The sequence below is a fragment of the Aulonocara sp. 'chitande type north' Nkhata Bay genome, linkage group LG1 (assembly GCF_057382095.1).
Source record: "Aulonocara sp. 'chitande type north' Nkhata Bay isolate Kocher_YH1m ecotype deep benthic linkage group LG1, A_spYH_male_GT1.1, whole genome shotgun sequence".
In the NCBI taxonomy this organism is placed as follows: domain Eukaryota; kingdom Metazoa; phylum Chordata; class Actinopteri; order Cichliformes; family Cichlidae; genus Aulonocara; species Aulonocara sp. 'chitande type north' Nkhata Bay.
In genome coordinates, this window is record NC_141344.1 from 24,629,769 (window position 1) to 24,648,087 (window position 18,319).

Sequence of the window (18,319 nt, forward strand, 5' to 3'; positions counted from 1 at the left end):
GAAACCATTCTTTCTGATTCTGTGGATCCTCTTAAGCTGACAAGATGGGAGAAATTCGGCGAGCTACAAACAAAACATGTGGCTGCATGACTGCTGCCACCATAATTTGTACTTCAGCTCCATCTTTGCTGCTGTCATGTTTGTTTTTCTCTTGGGAGCGGTGTCTACTTCAGCATTGTAGATCCGGCGCTAAAGCGCCCGAAATTATTGCATAGGTTGGCAAGGGAGGCAAGAAAACCGTAAAAAAAAAGGACGTTTACGCGTGATTTGTTGGTGAGACTTTCTCCCGCACTTTGCCGTTCACAATCACATTTCCCACCATTTTAAACTGAGCGAGGAAAGCCTGGCACTGTCAGCTGTAAAGGAAACTTTTACACCAGCACTTGAGATCAGATAATCAAACAGAATTGCCCTGAGAAGCAGATCTTTTCATGGCTGCTAAGTAAATCTTTGTATGTTTTTAAAATTGAGGTCTGTGGTTAACTTTGACATGTAAATTTGCCACACTGAACAATAGGAACTGTCTCGACAGTACCTTTGAAGGAGCCGAGAGTCCCAAACAGAACAAAATGAACCCAACTCATTAGCTTTGTTGTACCGTTCACTTTAATTTTTAACCTCACGCTGTCAAGCTGTTCCAAAAAAAGAAGCCGGCGTGTGTTGTACAAAAAAATTGAACTCAGTGTCTCATTAGGTACACAAGCCGGCAAAGTCTTAGTTCAACAGCTGCTTTAGCCATACAAGTAGTCATTAATAAGGTGTTCAGCTTATGAACCACCAGCACCTCAGATCGAAGAAACCCTCCTGAATTACCACAACGACAAAAATCATGTGCAGACTCCGTGGGTCCCCTTCCCCCGAATCAACAAGTAAATGCATGTGGAGGCAATATTAGGGTAATGAGTAAAGAAGTGCTTGTAGGACATTTGAGAAAGTCTGTGAAATTTTAATCATAACATATTTCAGCCTTCTTTTCCCAACATACTGTAATTAATGTGTGAAGCTGTTGCTTTGAGGTGCTAGAACAATTTACAACCTCATTTCTCCTCCTGGTTTTTATGGTAGAAAGCAGGCATTCGCTGACAAGAATGGATTGTACTGCTGTATTTAAATTCAGATTTCATAGATTTTCTTTATGTATTTGCATAATTACCCTGTACAATAACACCAAGTGTATTAGATTGGATACGGTTTTTATACCGTCAGTGTCATTTTTAAAACCCTAACCTTAAACCCTTGTATGTTTTAGTTTATTTAAGATAATTAGGCTGTGAGCAATAAATTGGACAAAAAAGTCAGATATAGCACAACTGATTCGAATTAAAACTAGTATGCAAATTGCTATTTATTTTTAAAAACTTTAGATTTTTCTGGCATTTGTTTCATGGTTCAGGCACTGTAGGGTAAAGCTTGTTCATCAGCAAGAGTTTAGAGGATACTTTGTATCTTTATGTTCACTGTAACGACTCCAGTGCCTAAAGTTTGCTGTTGAGCAGTTAACCAATTAAACAGTTTTCCGTTCATACAAAACTGAATTGAATAGTTGAAGCAGCTGTTTAAAACCTGCTGTTGAGCTGAAGACTGCAGGAATCTGTGCCAAAGCTGAAAGCGTCGCAACCTTCAGTCGCTCACTAATCTAAATACTGAGGGTTATTTAAACAATGATGCTACAGCTTTGCCAAGAAAAATAATAATAATAGCATAGTAGATAGTCAGTAATTGTGAATATTTGAACTGAACAAAACATTTCAAACAACCGAAGCGACTAACCAAATTATAACACCCACTGTTGAATATATCAGTAGGATGTATGTGGGTGAGCTTTTTGTTTCTTCTTTTTCTGCCACATTCTCGTGTGACCGGGGCTCGATTGTGCGCTTTCTCTTCCCCTCTGCAATGAACCGCACTCGGTAGCTGCTTCTGATAATGTTATTTTCATCTAATTTTTAATTTGTGTTGCTGCAGGTGACGAGGGCAGCAGCTCCGGCAGCGGCAGCGGTTGCTCCGACGGCTGCACAACAGAGTTTATTTTTGTTGGAACAGAGGCTCCCGTGATCGGAGCTGACAGAAGCGATGAGCGCGCAGCAGCCGCGGGCAAGTCAGTTTCCTGCGGACCCTCCGTACTGCTGCTGACGGTTGCCCTCACACTCCCGCTTTGGGCGATGCAGACTCAGTGGAGATAATACAGTGTGGCCCGCATTACCACTGACTTTTTTTTACTGTTACGTAACAGTATGTTTAACAGCAAGTTGTACTGCTGTTCCCTCACTGGACATGTAGAGCCTCCTGGAAACCTGTTGAGAATGGCTTACTGTATGGTGTGGTAGGAGTGAAAGTGAGTGCAGTGCTGCATCCCGCTTGTCCCCCAAAGAATGCTTGGTGCCATCAGTGAACCAGCTTTCACATCAAAATAAAGAAAATGTGTTTTCTCATTATTCTAAAGTGAGTTTTGGAGGGTAAAAAAAGCCCAAAACATCTTTTAGAAATGAAACCCTCTAAAGATGGTTCTGTCAGTGATTTTTTGTTCCAGATAAAAGGGAATCTATTTTTCTTTTCCTTTGTATGATGAATGGAGAAAACGAGACGACACCTATTTTATCCTATTAGTCTTCTCCCCCAAAAGGAAAAACAAAATCAAAAGGAGAAAGTTTTACTGTGTGCATGCGTGGATATGATGTTAACTGACAAAACATTCTTTTTTTTTCCGTTTTTATGCAGGCTACACAGTTTTTTGGAGTGATTGTGCAGGTTGTACAGTGCTAGCAGTTCGCCTGGTTTCCCGTTTGGTCATATCGACGTGGCTTCAGGAAGCAGCAGGTCTTAGAGCCACATTATTGTTGCACATTTGATTATCTCTTTAGAAAGTGCTATCGTACTGCACTAAGAGAACTACTTTGCACAGATTATTTTTGTTGGCTTCATAAGTTTCTACAGCTACAGAAAACATCCACCCCACAGAGAAAACGATCTATATTTTCAGATCATTTAATTGATTGTATTGTACTTATAAGCAGTTACAGTATGTGTTACAGTGGAAGGTACTGTAATGTAATCTTACTGGCAATGGATACTTTTTTTTTAACAACTGTGTCATTGTTTCTACAAATTATTTGATCATCTGTTAAATAAAAACTAAGAATGGTTCTGCAGCAGCACTAATTGCCTGTTAACAGCGTTCAGGTATCTAATTTACTTTCGTCTGTCTGGGTAGTTAACATGCACTCACGCTGGTTCTGTTATTCTCAGAGGACTTGGAGGAGAGTAATAATAGATATATCCTTATGAAATTTTAATTTCCTTAATTTTCTTGGCTGCCACACTGATGAATTTTGCTTTATGTTACTTGTTTATTTGCATACATGTAAAGTTACCCGTCGTAACCTCTGATATCCTCTGCTGGTTACCCCTCATGTCTTGCAATGCATCATACTGAAATTTGCATGTTCTTTGGTTAATGAGAGCAGACCTATGCCCCCTACAGGCTACATGCGGTGTAATTGGTCGTGTTCTCTTAGAGGACGCGTACAAAGTCAGCAACTTTTAAAAAAGAGTTCCGAGGCCAGAGGGCTCCAAATGTACTCGTACAACTAAGGTAACTATTCGTAACTTTCATTCTGTGTCCTGCAGGCTTTGACCTTTAGCAGACTCAAGAGGCTCAGGGAGCAAAGCACTTCACAAACACAACACAGTGGTTGATGTCGAACTGTATACCAGAAGGGTTCATAGCTGAGTGAAAGGCTATAAGTGGCGGCCATAATAAGAACTGGTCACATTCGCCGAATGCTAAAGTAATGCACTTCCTGTTCTGTCTCCTTTAGCATGAGATGCACTGCACCATACTTTATGAAAGGAAATGAGTTAATGCTGTCTCTCAGTTCCTCGGGGTTTGAGCGCACGCAGCCGTTATTAATGTGAGCACTCTGTTGTTTCAGTTTAATAACTGTTAGCCTGCAGTCTTTAAAAAAAAATTCAGTTCCAACATTGGTAAAAAAAAGTTTTTTAAAAAGCACGCTTTTTCATTGAACTGACACTTTGTCTATCACATCATGCCAGATGACCTCACCTTTTGCCCTGTGTCAGCTCAGATAGGCTCAAGCTTTACGTAAGTATTCAAGAAGGACTTTTTCTTTTTTGTTATACTAGAGAAACGATAGTTTTAAAGTACTCAGCAACAACTTGATAACACCAATCTGCCAAGTGAGATTCAATTAGCACTAAGTTCTAAGTTCTCATTAATTCTCCTCCACATTTTACCTTATGACATTTTCTATTAAGATCAAGGGAAAGGGTTTAGAAAAAAAGATGGGACTTTTTTTTTTGACAATTCATCTGCAACTAATGGCTTTAACATCTAGTCGCAGAGAAATGTAGCTTTCGGATACAATATCTTGCAATATGTAGCGTGAATATTGTTGAAGCCATCACGAGTGTGCCTGGAGGATTGAATCTCATCAGCTCATAAGTACCTGAAATGTTTTCACAATACACAAGCCCATTACTTCAACAGAGACCTTCCAGTAAATACACAAATAGACAAATCAATAGGAGCTATGAGCAGCTAAAGAGATCTTGTGTTTCATGTACAAAAGCTTAATAAAGAAAATTCGGGGCACGAGTTTTCCTCGAGATGAGGAAAACTCGTGAAGAGCGATAGAAAAGCGTGAAGAGGGGATAGAAAAGCACAAAGTTTGTGCAAGCGTCATGGATCTCTTCACAGAAAACACCATAAGGGAAATCTACCCTCGGTGTGCTCATATGACTCACGAAAGAGAAACTGAGCACCACAGGAAGCTCCCACAGTTGACCTCTTTCACCTCACTTCTTATCGAAATGGTTTTAGGATAAGGTGACTGAACAGCAGCCTCCTACTTAAAAAAAACACAAAAACCCCAACAGCATAGCAATTAAATCACTGAGCAGCAAACCTTATATGTGTAGCACAACAACTGTGTTTAACCAAAGCATGACTAAAGACAACACTGAAGCGATTAACAAAAGGCCACCCAATAACTAATTGTGCACAGAAACACGAAGGCAGAGCAGTTCCATTCACCTGTCATCAAAACTGGTTGAAAATCACAAGGGTTCACCCTGACTGAGGTGAAACGTTAGCGCATAGAGCAAAACAAAAGCTGACAAGTAAATCGTAAACAGATTTGGAGGATAAATCATGATGCAAAACAAGCGTGTGACATATGAAGAGACTTTAATCTTCTTTCTATTACTCTATAAAAGAAGCGTATACACATTTTCCTCAATATCTAATGGCGTTTTCCATCTTTTCACGGTACCGCTTTTATTTTAATTACTATATGTCATCCCATTATGCAGCCTGATGTGTGACTAAACATTTAGCACTATCTGCTGTTTACCCTAATGCTTAGTTTCTAATATTCACATGACAGCAGGGGGATAGAAAACAAAAAGATGTTTTGTGTGCTTGTTTTTTTTTGGTTTGTTTGGGTTTTGTTTTTTGTTTTTTTTAGAAATTTCTTTAAAATGTGCTGTACATCTGGATACAAAATGGAACTACCGCCTACATTCTTTGCTAAGACAAATCGATAAAGAAACAGTGTGCCTGAACTCACTCACTCACTCTATCTATCTACACACACACACATATATATATATATAAGTGTGTGTGTATGTATAAAATCCGTTTGTGTTTTCCTTCTATGCTGTGCACTCAAAAATGTCTAAATGCCAACATGCATGTCAAAATAATCATTTTGCAGCTGGCAGTTATGGTCCAGTGAGGGTCTGAGATCATAGTTAATGCTCTAATGAGTAAACTGCAAAGCACCCATTAAAAAGGGAGCAGTGAGTCAACACTGGGGTGATTTCTACCTGTGTTAATTAGTCACCAACAATGCCTGGAAGCAGCCCTGGGAGACTGAGAAGACTTCCCCAATACCCACCAAAACTGTGCATGCAGGAGACCCGTCTACATTCGCTTCACTGCCGTAATAACTGAGCAACTCATTGGTGCCGGAGAGAGGATGCGATGCACATTTTAAAGCCCCGGGTTTGAAAAGGTACATGGAAATTTTTAGTGCACACTAAAACGGATGACTGAGCAAGTCTTTGGAGCCTGTCAAGGTCAAAGCCTGCATGAGACGGGACGAGGGGTGCATTGGAAACTTTAAACATAAACACAGTTAGATGACTCGACTGTGTTTAAATCGTTTTTATACAGAAGTTATACGAGTCACTGTGTTGCACTAACAGCTTTTTAAAATTGCTCACGTATCCTGTGGTCACAGACAGACGACCAGCAGAAGCATCAGCTGCTGCTGTTTCAGTGGGTCAGACGGGGAGTTGAGAGGACGTCACGCTGTAACTATTTATAACATGGTGAATGTTGAATTAAATGCCGTTGAAGTAACTAGCTGTCAGTCCTGTGCAGTGCTGGTTTTCCTCATCTTTACTCACCCAGGAGTACCGCCCTGAGGACGCGATAATTGAAGTGAAGGAGGTTTCATGTAAAAGTCATGGTTTGTTACATGGAGGCTGTTGAAGTGTGGACTGATAATTAATTTTAGCTCTGGACGTTTACACTTAAGCAAGAATATCTAGAACGTTTCGACCGTAATGGCAAAAATGTTTTTTCCTTGTCTTTTTTTTTTTTTTTTTAAACGCGCTTTGTGTTTTGGTGATTTCATAATTGGCAAATTAAATGAATATGCTGTGCAACAGGAATAAAACTCAATTATAAGTGCAAGTTAGTGGGTTTTACTTGGAGTCAAACGCAGCCAAAACATTGTGGAGGCAGATATTTCTGAGTCAGGGTCGGTAGTGAGGCGGAACAATCAGTGCGGTGTGTGCTTGATAATAAGGCAGGAAGTTAGCCGTGTGGCTTCAGATACGGCATTGTTTAAGCTTTGGCACTGCTGCTCCTCAGTGGGGCTTAACAGCTCAGTTTTATTTCTCCAAAGTGTAAAAACTCAAAGCATCTGCAGCCATACAAAGGTCGAATGCACCCATTAGAGCCTCTACAAGATCTGTGACTGCAGCAACAAGAGTTTTTGGATGACTAAGATGAGGCTGGGCTTTAGCAGTGTTCTTCAGACAAAGTCAAGAAAGTGAATTAAGAAAAGAATGTTTTGGAAGTTTGGTGCAGTTTTTTCCAAAGAGCTTGTGTCTGTCTAAACAACAGTCTTCTCTCATTACAAGAGGAATGTCTGCCATTCTCCACTGCCTTGTGTACTCCTCTCTTTCCTGGCGTGATACGTTACCACGGTCACGCATTCACAGTTTGACACGATTCAGTGCTAAACTTGTTTTGTTTTTGTTTTTCTCTCATTCATTCATTTTGGCATTTAAAAAAAAAGGGGGGGAAAAGGTGATGTGAGGTTTTTAAAGAGTGTTTTATGCAAGAATCTTCATTTTGATGTTAATCATTTGCTGCACTTTTGCTAAAACATATGCTGTGAGTGTGGTACTGTTGTGATTTGCAAAATCTGATAAATAAGGAGCACATCAAGCGTTTTGGAACTGTTGGTGCACGTTGTTCAAAGTTTTTTTTTTTTTTTTGGGGGGGGGGGGTCGAAGTTGATGGTTATACAAGCAGACATGCCTTACCATTTTTTAAAAGACTAAAATGGATTGCTTATTTGGCTTTTGTTACACATTCTTGTATACAGAAGATAATACAATGGTAAAAAATAAACATTTATTTAAAAAAAAAGTTTTCTGGGGTTTTTCTCCCATGCTGCTGTGTATTTCTTTTTATTGCTTTACTGTGGATCCATGCCTCCAATGTTTGTGAGACTAGGAAGAAAAATCAGATCATTTATTTCTATGCTGCCTTCAGAGTTTTAGCATTTCTAAATTGGCTTCAGACGTGTTTAAGCTAATATATGTTTTTTTTTTTTCCCTAGAAAATCAGCCAGCTTTGCATATAACAAGGACCTCCCCCTACTTTTTGTTTCCCCAGGCTGATTTATAGAGAGCTTCCACATTTATATTACTACTGTATTAACAGGTGCAATTCTCAGAGCATAAATTACCATTTAAAAAATGCAAAAACATTTTATTCATGCAAATACCTTTGAATTACGGAAGATTACCTTCCAGATATCTTTGGTGGAAGTGATAGTTTCATGGCTTCTGACCAGACAACTGTAACAAATACACTATATGGACATGGACATATGGCTATGAATACACTATAAGTACTGAGCCAGTTACTTATTACAGATACAGGAGCTGCTCATGCAACGTAGCTCCTGGTGCACGGCTTTTGTGCTGATGTTAATGAACACGGGAGGTTAAACGCTTCCATTTTATAATAATACCACCTGCAGTAGGAATACCAAGAAGGGGAGGAACTTGTTGCGATGGTGGTATCCTATCACGCTCAAATGAGCAGTGTTTTTAAATTAACATGTTTGTAAAGGGCTTGACGCATGATTTTGTACATCACTGCCAATGGGACTAAAAATAAAAAAATCAAAGATTAGGAGATGTGCCCCAATACTTTTGTCCATATACTGTATATATTGTATATGCACAAGACTTTTTTTTACAATAGGATTACCTATTGTCAGTTACTCTTGAATGGTATAGGCAGCACTGTTAATTGGAAAATATGAGTGAAAAATAGATTACCTAGTGTCAGTTAAACTGTGTTACAATAGCTATGCATTTGCTTGTCAACTAGTATCTATGTCTAATACAGAACTGCTTCAATACTAAGCATTGAGCATTATTTAGAAAATCTAATGAGCATCTTCAACGGTTAATAAGATAAACCTGCAGTAGAACACAAAGGAAGAATGAACTCATTAAAACTATGGGCAGTTTTCACAGCTGACATTTTGACTTGTTAAAGTTTGAAAAGCACCCGTTATTAAGATTATTTGCCTTTCAAACATGACAGTGCTTGAACTGGAAAAATCCCTTTAAAAAAAAAAACTTGCATCAGCTGAATAGAAATCAGCTGTGATGCATTTTATCTGCACTGTAATTTCCTCACTGTGGCATGTCAAATTGTCTTCTCTAGAGTTGCATGCTTCTCCTGGTCATGTAAAGCAGCCCAAAAGGGAACCTAATGAGAATGCTTTGCATGACTGGCATTTCATTATTACCAAGCAATTAACATCTACACACACTAACTCGAGCTTGTCTCGGGGTCTTAAACACAGTATGATAATGCAGTGCTAACATTTGAAATAATTATCCTGACATATGACAAAAAACAGCATGTTACAGTTAAATCTCTACCGACTGGAAAACCTTCAAACCAAGCACGACAGTTTCTTCTGTTGTTGAACTAACGTGGCTATAATCGTGTTAGGGTTACCTTTCAGAGGGCAGATTGTGTTAGGATTTGTATGAAAACATTTACATATCAGGTTATTAAAAGCAGGACTGCAACACAAGAAACTTATTTCCACTAAAGTATGGAGATCTTGTTTTGGATGTAAATGCTTTGGGGAAAGTATGTTCAGAGGTGGAGCAATTATAGTTCCTGGCTAAATTACAGACCCATGCTTATAAAATGAATTCCCTTTCAAAATTATTACTGCATGAAAACTAATGAATTCAAATCAAGCTCAATTTAAAAACAGTCTGGTCTGCCTTTTCTTTCACTTCATTTGTACCATATTAACACTAACTCACTTTTCTCACCCATTTGGCTCATGTACTTTATTCTCACCTGTTTAAGACGGGGTGACATTCTTTTGCAAATTGCTTTGAACACTAGGAATGTGACAAAAACAAATTACTTGTGATATGTTTTGAGACTTACTCTGGCACTGTGAGTTGAACATTCAAAACTGGAGAAAAAAGTACAAATATTAAAAAGTATTGATAGCAGAAACACATTTGGTAGAGATTTAAGCAAATGCTCATTCTACCAGCATCATCACTCAGTGTTTTATATATTCCTGCTAGATCTCAGTAGATTGATCAGTTGCAGTCAATTGAATTTTGTTTTCTTACCCCTTCCAGTTTAAGTGCATACTCCTAGCTATGGTGGCCAATGCAGTAAAAGCTCTGGCTGCTGTTCATCTGTAGTCAGCGTAGGCTGTCAGTCTGCTGTGTACCTCAGCTGTCAATGTGTGTCATGTCTATTTATTCTGGAGGATGCTATAAAACTTTGTGTAAAGAGTCGATGAGTCAGTGAAGCTCACTTCATCCTGATAGCAGTTGTTGGTGATATTCTGAACTTTTTTGTAATGGTGTTAGCTGTCGTTAGCCGCTGTTGTTAGCTGCTGTTGTTAGCTGCTGTTGTTAGCTGCTGTTGTTAGCCGCTGTTGTTAGCCACTGTTAGCTAACATTAATGAAACCGTCTCTGAAGTTTATCTAACATTGTTGGACTCAGACACTTAGTCAACAACCTCTCAGGAAATTTGGGAATCTAATCAAACTGTTTATCAGAGGGCAAGTATGGTTTGTAGGACACTCAAGCCTAACATTAGCTGCCATTATGTTAGCTTATAACCAGCTGTTGTTGTTTAGCTGTTTGCTGTCAACTGTAAGGGGACAGGAAGAGTTGCCTGTCTAATCTGCTGATAATAAGTAATTCCGTCAATATCAGGAATAAATATGATGTTTATGCACATTTTTGTGTATTAGAGTTCTGACCACTTCTGGAGATGAGGCTTGAGGTGAGGAGGAAGTGGATGAGGTGGAAATGAGGGAGCTGTGATGGAGGAGGAGGAGAAAGGCATAATGAGATGACAATACACATGTACAAATGTTAGATGGTCATATATCATTTGCAGCTGTGCAAATATGTCCCCTTTGCTGCTTGGTAACAGTAATGTAGTTTTTGGTCCATAAAAAACACAAAAGTTTGCTTTGTTCCAATAATGAGCCATACGGTGTAAATTTTACTGCACTCCTGTTTCTGAGGGTGAAAGATTAAGTGAAAGAAAAGGAGAAACAGGCAAGAAACAGGTAGCGTCAAGCGCCGTCAACCACAGGTGAGATCAATGTACTAACTGCTACTTGTAATCTATCAGTTGTCAAACCTGCGTCAGTGTCACATTTTGTTAGTGGAGGCAGCAGAACTGACAGAGAGTTTCTGACAGAGAAAAAAGGCAGAAACTAAAAAACCCTGCTGCCTTGCTGCATTCAACACATCGGAGTAGCTCCCCCAAACATCCATTTATTCATTTTCACATGACAGTATCAATGGGGACAACATGAAACAGCTTCACATCTGAACCAGAATTATTCATTACAATCACGCTTTCTGTCTGTATAATTATTTATGTGCTTCAATTATGGATAAAGCAGTGTGAAAGGGCCAAACTCCAGATGAAATACAAAATACATGGATTTCAAAGGCAGAGCTGAGTTTTTCCTGCATGATCCACTTGATAATTTTGAATTGTTCTTAGAAAAAAAACCCTTGTGACTGTAAAAGAATTAATTCTGTTTCATTGTGGTGCAAACGAAATACAGTATGATGTTGAAATGGCGCTGAAATAAATGAAGTCACTTGCTCTATGCTTCATGTCTGAAGGTTCAGCAAAAAACAGGACTCACAGCCAAATTAGGTAAACATAAAGCTGACATTTTTAAGGTAGGCAGTCAAAGTTCACAAGGTGCAAAACCTACAAAGCTCATCAATTAAAAAAAAATCATTCAAAGCATGAAATGAGAAAGAGAGAATTAGGACATAAATAGACACAAGACAATCAGGGAGATAGGAAACAGCAGGCAAACATAAGCAAACCAAGGTCATGACAAAAGGAAGTAAAACTAAATACAAGTCACAAGAAACAAATTAGTGCCAAAATAAAAAGAATAACTGGAGGTCACTACCATCTTCATTACATCTGATTCCCAAACAGCAAGGTGGGAAAAACAGCTACAATTCTGAGTTAGTCTTCACAAAGGGACAGCGCTAACGAGTGACTTATGTCACAGTGGCTACATGGATGACCATTTTTTAAAACGGGCTGTGCTTCCAAACCTCAACGTTAGCAACCAACACATAGAAAAAGTGCCCAGCTGCATACTTCATGTATAAGAAGCACAGGGTCTGAAGCCAATTTTCCAGTTTTCCCAATTTGTGTTAACATTTTTTTTTTCTAGGTGAAAATTTAGATAAATATTTGATCTTGTAATAAACTTAAATGTGAATCCAGTATTATATGGTTGCATATCACACAGAATTATTGTAATTCATGTCACAATTGACACTCCTTAGTCAAATTGTGGACCTAACCTTTCTACATTAACACCGACTAACTCAAGGTCTTACAATAAATAGCAACTCCCCTTTGAGCAAACACTTTGCAAATTTAATGACAGCCAATGTGACGTGAAAGAGAGGAGAGTATAGAAAAGATGCTTAATGCATCATGGGAGGAAAACAGGTGTTCTTCTTCCACCGAAAGTCAGCCTTATTGCTGAAGGCTCTGGAAACAACAAGTAAGCCTGTCCTCTGAAAGTAGGGTTTGATATTGGGATAGTATGCTACTATGATGTTTTTAAGATAAGATGGTAACTGGTCATTAGGGCCTTGTTTGATAGCTGTATTCCATTTTGAGGAGCTGCTGCACCAGTAATCTATTCCAGTTCACTATAGTGGAACAACCAAGCCATCATTACTGCTATTAAAATCTACCTGTGGTCTTCGTGCTGTGAGACGATATGATCTAACTGTGATGTGAGAACAGGTGTTAAGTGTAGTTGCTTCAGTTTTTGAAAGAATGGGCCACCCTTGTTAGCGGGTTCTAGTTTTAGACAGAAACACAAGCATTACAGCGGACTGATTTAACATTTCTACACCGGAAATGTAAAAAGAAAGAAAAATAGTGAGTACTACATACTAGTGAGCTCCTAAGGTATAATAGGCTTTAATTTTGAGCTTTATTTATACCGCTTTTCATCTCCTTAGAGGAGATAATCTACTGTTTTCTGCATACATACTTTTTGTAGTTCACCTACACAATCCTCACACTGGTTTAATTAAATAAATACAATGTACAAAGAAAGTGGCTTTTGTTGATGTCAAATAAAGGAACGCAACAGGAACACTTGTATAATTTTATGTAATATAATAACTTTGCAATTAATACCTTTCTGAAATCCTAATTGCCTCAAACAGACTGCCTAAAACAACAGATCTAACAACGACTATGTGCCTTTTAACTGTCCTTCACAACTCATAAAACTCAGTGTTGCCTCTGAAAGTAGGGTGGTGACTGTAAATATTAAGGTCTGAGGACATTGTTAATGGATTCTCTGATGACACATTTCATCCAGGCACGGATTGTAATTGCTTTTTACATGACAAGTAATTGTGTGAGGGCTTTAGAGACAGTGAAAAAGTCCCTTGAAAATAGAGACCTATGAAATTAAACCTTGGTTTTCAATTTTCACTCCCACATGGGAGTGGGCAATTAAATGGGTTTAACCTAGTACTGTATAATAAGACATAAATAAGTTTTTGTATGCATATATATTAATATATTTTTATATATACCCATTAGCCACGCCATTAAAACCACTTGTTTAATATTGTGCAGGTCTCTTGTAACAAAACTGTCTTTGAGCACGCAGGGCACGGTAGACAGGATTTTGGGGCATGCATCAGGTCCTTTGGGTTGCAGAGTGAAGGCCTCCAGGGACTGGACTCATTCCAGTGTGCCCCATAACCCTGAACCTTTGGAGGTTGTGTCGATGCTTTGGGCTCTTTGTTGTGGTCTTCGAGCCATTCCTGCTCACATTTTTTTGCTCTATGTTGGGATACGTTTTTCTACCACGCACCAGCCCCATGTTTAGGGACTCTCATCGACAATGGGGTCGTTTTATAAAAGGGCAACAAGTGCAAGACTTGCGGTGCTATTTCAGAATCATATTATTAGATTAAGATATAGATTTTTTTTTTCTTTTTAAAAGGCTCAAAATTGCTTCAACCAGCAAGAGAAAAGCAAAAACTAAAGTTGCTCCAAGTTTCTTATTGATGATCAAAGACAGATAAAAACCTGCAAACTATCTCAAATAAACTGCAGGGCCTCCTACTTTCTGTGCACCAGGGTCCATAGGATCTTTAACGAATGGTGAATTGATTAGTCAGTAGGTGTTGGTTTAGTATGTGCTGAACTCTTATCTCAGCAAAACACGTTACCATGGAGAGAGGTAGTGAAACACATTTGTAACCCTGAAAATCCTGAGTTAAAGCTGAAGTTATCTAGCTATTTCTCAGAAGATTGATTTGTACGAAGATTATCAATCATTTCTGTTGGTAGTTTTAATGTTGTGGCTCACTGGCACGTAGGTTGTACTCATTAAACCAATAGGAACAGATGCAGAGTGTTGCACCCACTCACTGTGTGTTTATGCTTCATTTCAAACCAACACTGGAGCTTCCATATTGTGATAGACTGACTCACCAAGGTCATTCCCATAACATAAACATTGTCTCTGAAATGCTCAATTGACAGCTGCAGTTCAGTGATTAAAAATCTTGGCTATCCGCTACTTTATTGGACAAGTTTTTCCTGTATAATGAGTTTTTGTGGAAATGTATTTCCATCTAGTATCATCCTAAAAAGTGTCTTCCTCTCAATGCCCTAAACCCTTTGCATTAGACATTTTCAAATAAATCTTTCCCCCTCTGTCTTTGTCTCTCTCTCCACTGTCTTTCTCTCCCTGGATTTAGGATAAAGACTGAATTACACAGCAGAACAATCCTGGATAGCAGAGACAGAGATTACCCTCCCTGATCTTTCTACAGACAAGAAATTCCGTGCAAGAAGTTCAGTGAAAACCCTCCCTGAGGGCCTTACCACCTCAGTACTGACAGACTGTGCATTAGCATGCATCAGAGAAGAGAAAGAAAACGGTTTTATCCTTTTTGACCCACCACTTGACTTGAGATAGAGAGGAATCTAGTGAGCCAGTGCAGTGGATGTTAGGCTTGTCACCACACTGATCTGTACTCGGGGAAAAAAAAAAGAACGAAAGACGAGAAGTGAGGTTCTGCATACTACCGTGTCAGAGGCATATGGCTCTAGAGCCAACAGGTACAGTACACTTCTCCTTTTTTTCTGTTTAATATCAAAGACTAAAACAGCCTGGCTTCCCGAAACAGCCTGGATTTATCTGCTCTAAATATACATTTGCAGCACGTGTCTACACTTACTGATGTTCACAGAGACGCAAATGTGCAGAAACGGTTGTAACCACATTTTAATTCATTAGACTGTCCATTATAAACAATAAATAATAACTTTATTACTGTGTCAAACAGAAGTCCAAGAATTTATTCTTCTCCACAGATTCCAAATATCGATTACAATGCGAGCTACAAGGATTGATTAAACAGCAGGAAATTAACTAGTCATAAGGTCATTAATCAAACATAAACAAACAATGTAGGCTTTTTTAAAAAAGGTTTGCTATATTAAGCACTGCACTAAATAAAGTACTTACCTTATATCTTACCTTATATCACTTTATATTTCTACTCCACTACAGAACTGAACGTTTACTAGAGCATAAACATAAAAACTGTATGATCAATAATGAAATCTGTTGCCATATCACTATAAAAGTAACCTTTATTAAGTACATCTTGGGTTTTACCTTCAGAACTGCTTTCATTCTTCATGGCACAGATTCAACAAGGTGCTGGAAACAATCCTGAGAGATTTTGGCCCATGTTGGCTTGATAACGTCACACAGTTGCTGCAGATTTGTCAGATGCCTCTTCATGATAGCAGCGTCCTGAAGCATCCATCAGAAGGTTGATGCAGTGTAGGATGGAATTGGTCGGTAACAACACTCAGGTAGGCTGTGTTGTGTAAAGGATGCTCAGTTAGTACTAAGGGGCTGAAAGTGTGCACAGAATTTGTCCAACACCCTTTTAAACTGGCAGCAGCTGCCTGAACCTTTGATCCGAGGCAGGATGCATCCACGCTTTCATGTTGTTTGCACCAAACTTTGACCCTACCATCAGAATGTGACAACAGACACTGAAACTCATACCAGGTAAGATTTTTACAATCTGTGATCCAACTTTTGTTAAGTCCATGTGAGTTGTAACCTCAGTTTCCTGTTCTTAGCTGATGGGGACTACACTGTGTGGTCTTGGGTTGCTGTAATCTATCTGCTTAAAGATTCAACCAGTTGTGCCGAGATGCTCTTCTCCTTGCCTTTGTTATAACATTAAGAAATTCCTCTCAGCTCAAAGCAGTCTGAATTCCCCTCCAACAAGAAATATTTTGCCCACAAAAGTGCTGCTATTTGATATTTTCTCTTGTGTGGACCATTTTCTTTAAACCCTAGAGGTAGCTGTGTGGGTAAATCTTATGGTTAATGGAAGCTGTTTATCTTCTGGAGTTTCGTGCGTTCTTAAAGTCCTGTATAACATTCACAGTCTTTAATATCAGTCAGTCTGTGTGCAATCATGATAATGAGCACTCTGTTCTCATTTGTAAGTTTCCTCAAATGATCATAATAACATAATTTCTTGTAGATAAAAGCACCACCTCCTTTGCGATGTCTGTCTCAGTGCCATTTCTTATCGTGTCTTCTTGTGTATGTGGTGGCAAAGTTGCATTCAAAGTGCCATCCAAGAACTCGATGTTCTGCATGTTATTCATATAAGCTGCTGCTTCACTGCTTAATTAAGAGGCATGAATAATATATTGACTTCTGTCATAAATGGAACTGGCAGTCGGTCTGCCCTGGATGCAGAGATGTGTCAGACCTTAGTCAGGAGCTAATGTTAAGCAGAACACCTACCTTGCACCGGAAAGCTATGGGGAGAAAAAAAGGGGGTGGGAATTGGAAGGGATGGATATTAGATGGTGGTGTGCAGCAGAGGAGAAATATTAGAGAACGGATTTAAGCATGACTTACTGTATGTGATCTGAAAATGTGAAATTTTGAGGGTTGGCTTCTCTGGCAAATGGGTCAGTGCCCATGGGGAGTAGTAGGGATGGTCTTAGCGGTGGCAGCCATGTTTGTGTGAGCCATAATAAGTGGGTCAGTAAATAGAATGGAACTCATCTCTCAAAATTGAAAGCGATGGCAGCATTGCTAAAGCTGTTGCATGAACTGAAAAAAAAAAATTAGGACAATGATTCATTATTATGACCCAACATAAAAGCATTTAGCAGTCAGGTTTAATATAAGCATTTGCTGAATTTTTCATATTTTAAGAATTAGTGCACATTTCCTCTCATTGTTTGACAGGATAGTCGTCTGTTGTGTGCTACACCCTCTGGAATAATTCACTGTGTGTTTCCAAGTTTCCAAGAGTGGATATAAAGATAAAAGTAAGTGAGAAGGAAACTCACAATTTACACAATTCAATTCCACCATCCAGGGTCTTTCTGTGTGGAGTTTGCATGTTCTCCCCATGTTTGCGTGGGTTCTCCCCGGGTACTCCAGCTTCCTCCCACGGTCCAAAGAGATGCAGTTAGTGGGGTTAGGTTAATTGCAACCACTAAATTGCCCATATGTGTGAATGGGGGAGTGAACGTGAGTGCGATTAGTTGTCTCTGTCTATGTTAGACCTGTGACAGACCGGTGACCTGCCCAGGGTGTACCCTGCCTCTTGCCCTAAGACACCTGGGATAGGCTCCAGCACCCCACGTGACCCTGAAAAAGGATAAGTGGAAGCGAATGGATGGATGGATTTGTCTAATATTAAAATTTGCTTAATCTGAAATGTGTAAGTTTGACCGATATGCAAAAAATAAAGAAATCAAACCAGGCAAAAATGCTTTTTCCTAGCACTGTGTGTATACAGAAGTTGCCTTAGTCTCCTAAGGTGATCAACATTTCCCTGTAGTAGAAGAGTGATCAGTGAATGAATGAGGAGGGAGTCTCAGAGTGATGAAAAATGAGGGTGAGTGAAAAGGAAAGTCAAGGAGGGAAAGGATGAGATGATTTATCGTAAAACCTGTGCTCTAGTCCTGTCTGATAATCTGGAAGCAGTGGGTGGGTAGACAGTGGTGAACACTATATTGATGAGACTGTTTACACCATTCTCAGAGGGACTAAAAAGTTGTGTGCAGACAGAAAGAGATTGAGAAGCCCCACGCTGCTGTCTCCAAGAGGTTCGAGAGGTGTGTCCGATTGGGGAAAGCCTTCAGACGCCATTAATTTCTGAAAGCACACATCAAGAAATGTTGAAAGCACATTTGGGACAGCAGGGTTTCTTAGTTTGGTTCTCAGTAGAGCTGACTGTTCTCTTTTTTGTCTGAAAATGAAAAAAAAAAAGAGAGAATAGAAGCATAGTCCTGAATAAATGCGGGTCCTTAACCTTACCGTTGGATCTAGGCAGTGAATGTTCACTCAGATGTTCATGTTATCATTCTTAATGTCTTTGTGTTTTTAA

The 18,319-nt window shown here is 39.2% G+C and overlaps 1 protein-coding gene across 2 annotated transcripts in view; it reads left to right on the top strand.

The window, feature by feature from the left end:
* gpc6a (glypican 6a) overlaps positions 1-7,530 on the top strand; it is a 180,285-nt gene extending 172,755 nt beyond the window's left edge. For both annotated transcript variants that reach the window (XM_086289758.1, XM_086289766.1), the window contains one exon: positions 1,966-7,530. In XM_086289758.1, coding sequence (XP_086145884.1) covers positions 1,966-2,183 — 218 coding nt within the window. In that variant the 3' untranslated portion in view covers positions 2,184-7,530. The remainder of the gene's footprint in view (positions 1-1,965) is intronic.
* The last annotated feature ends 10,789 nt before the right edge of the window (positions 7,531-18,319 follow it).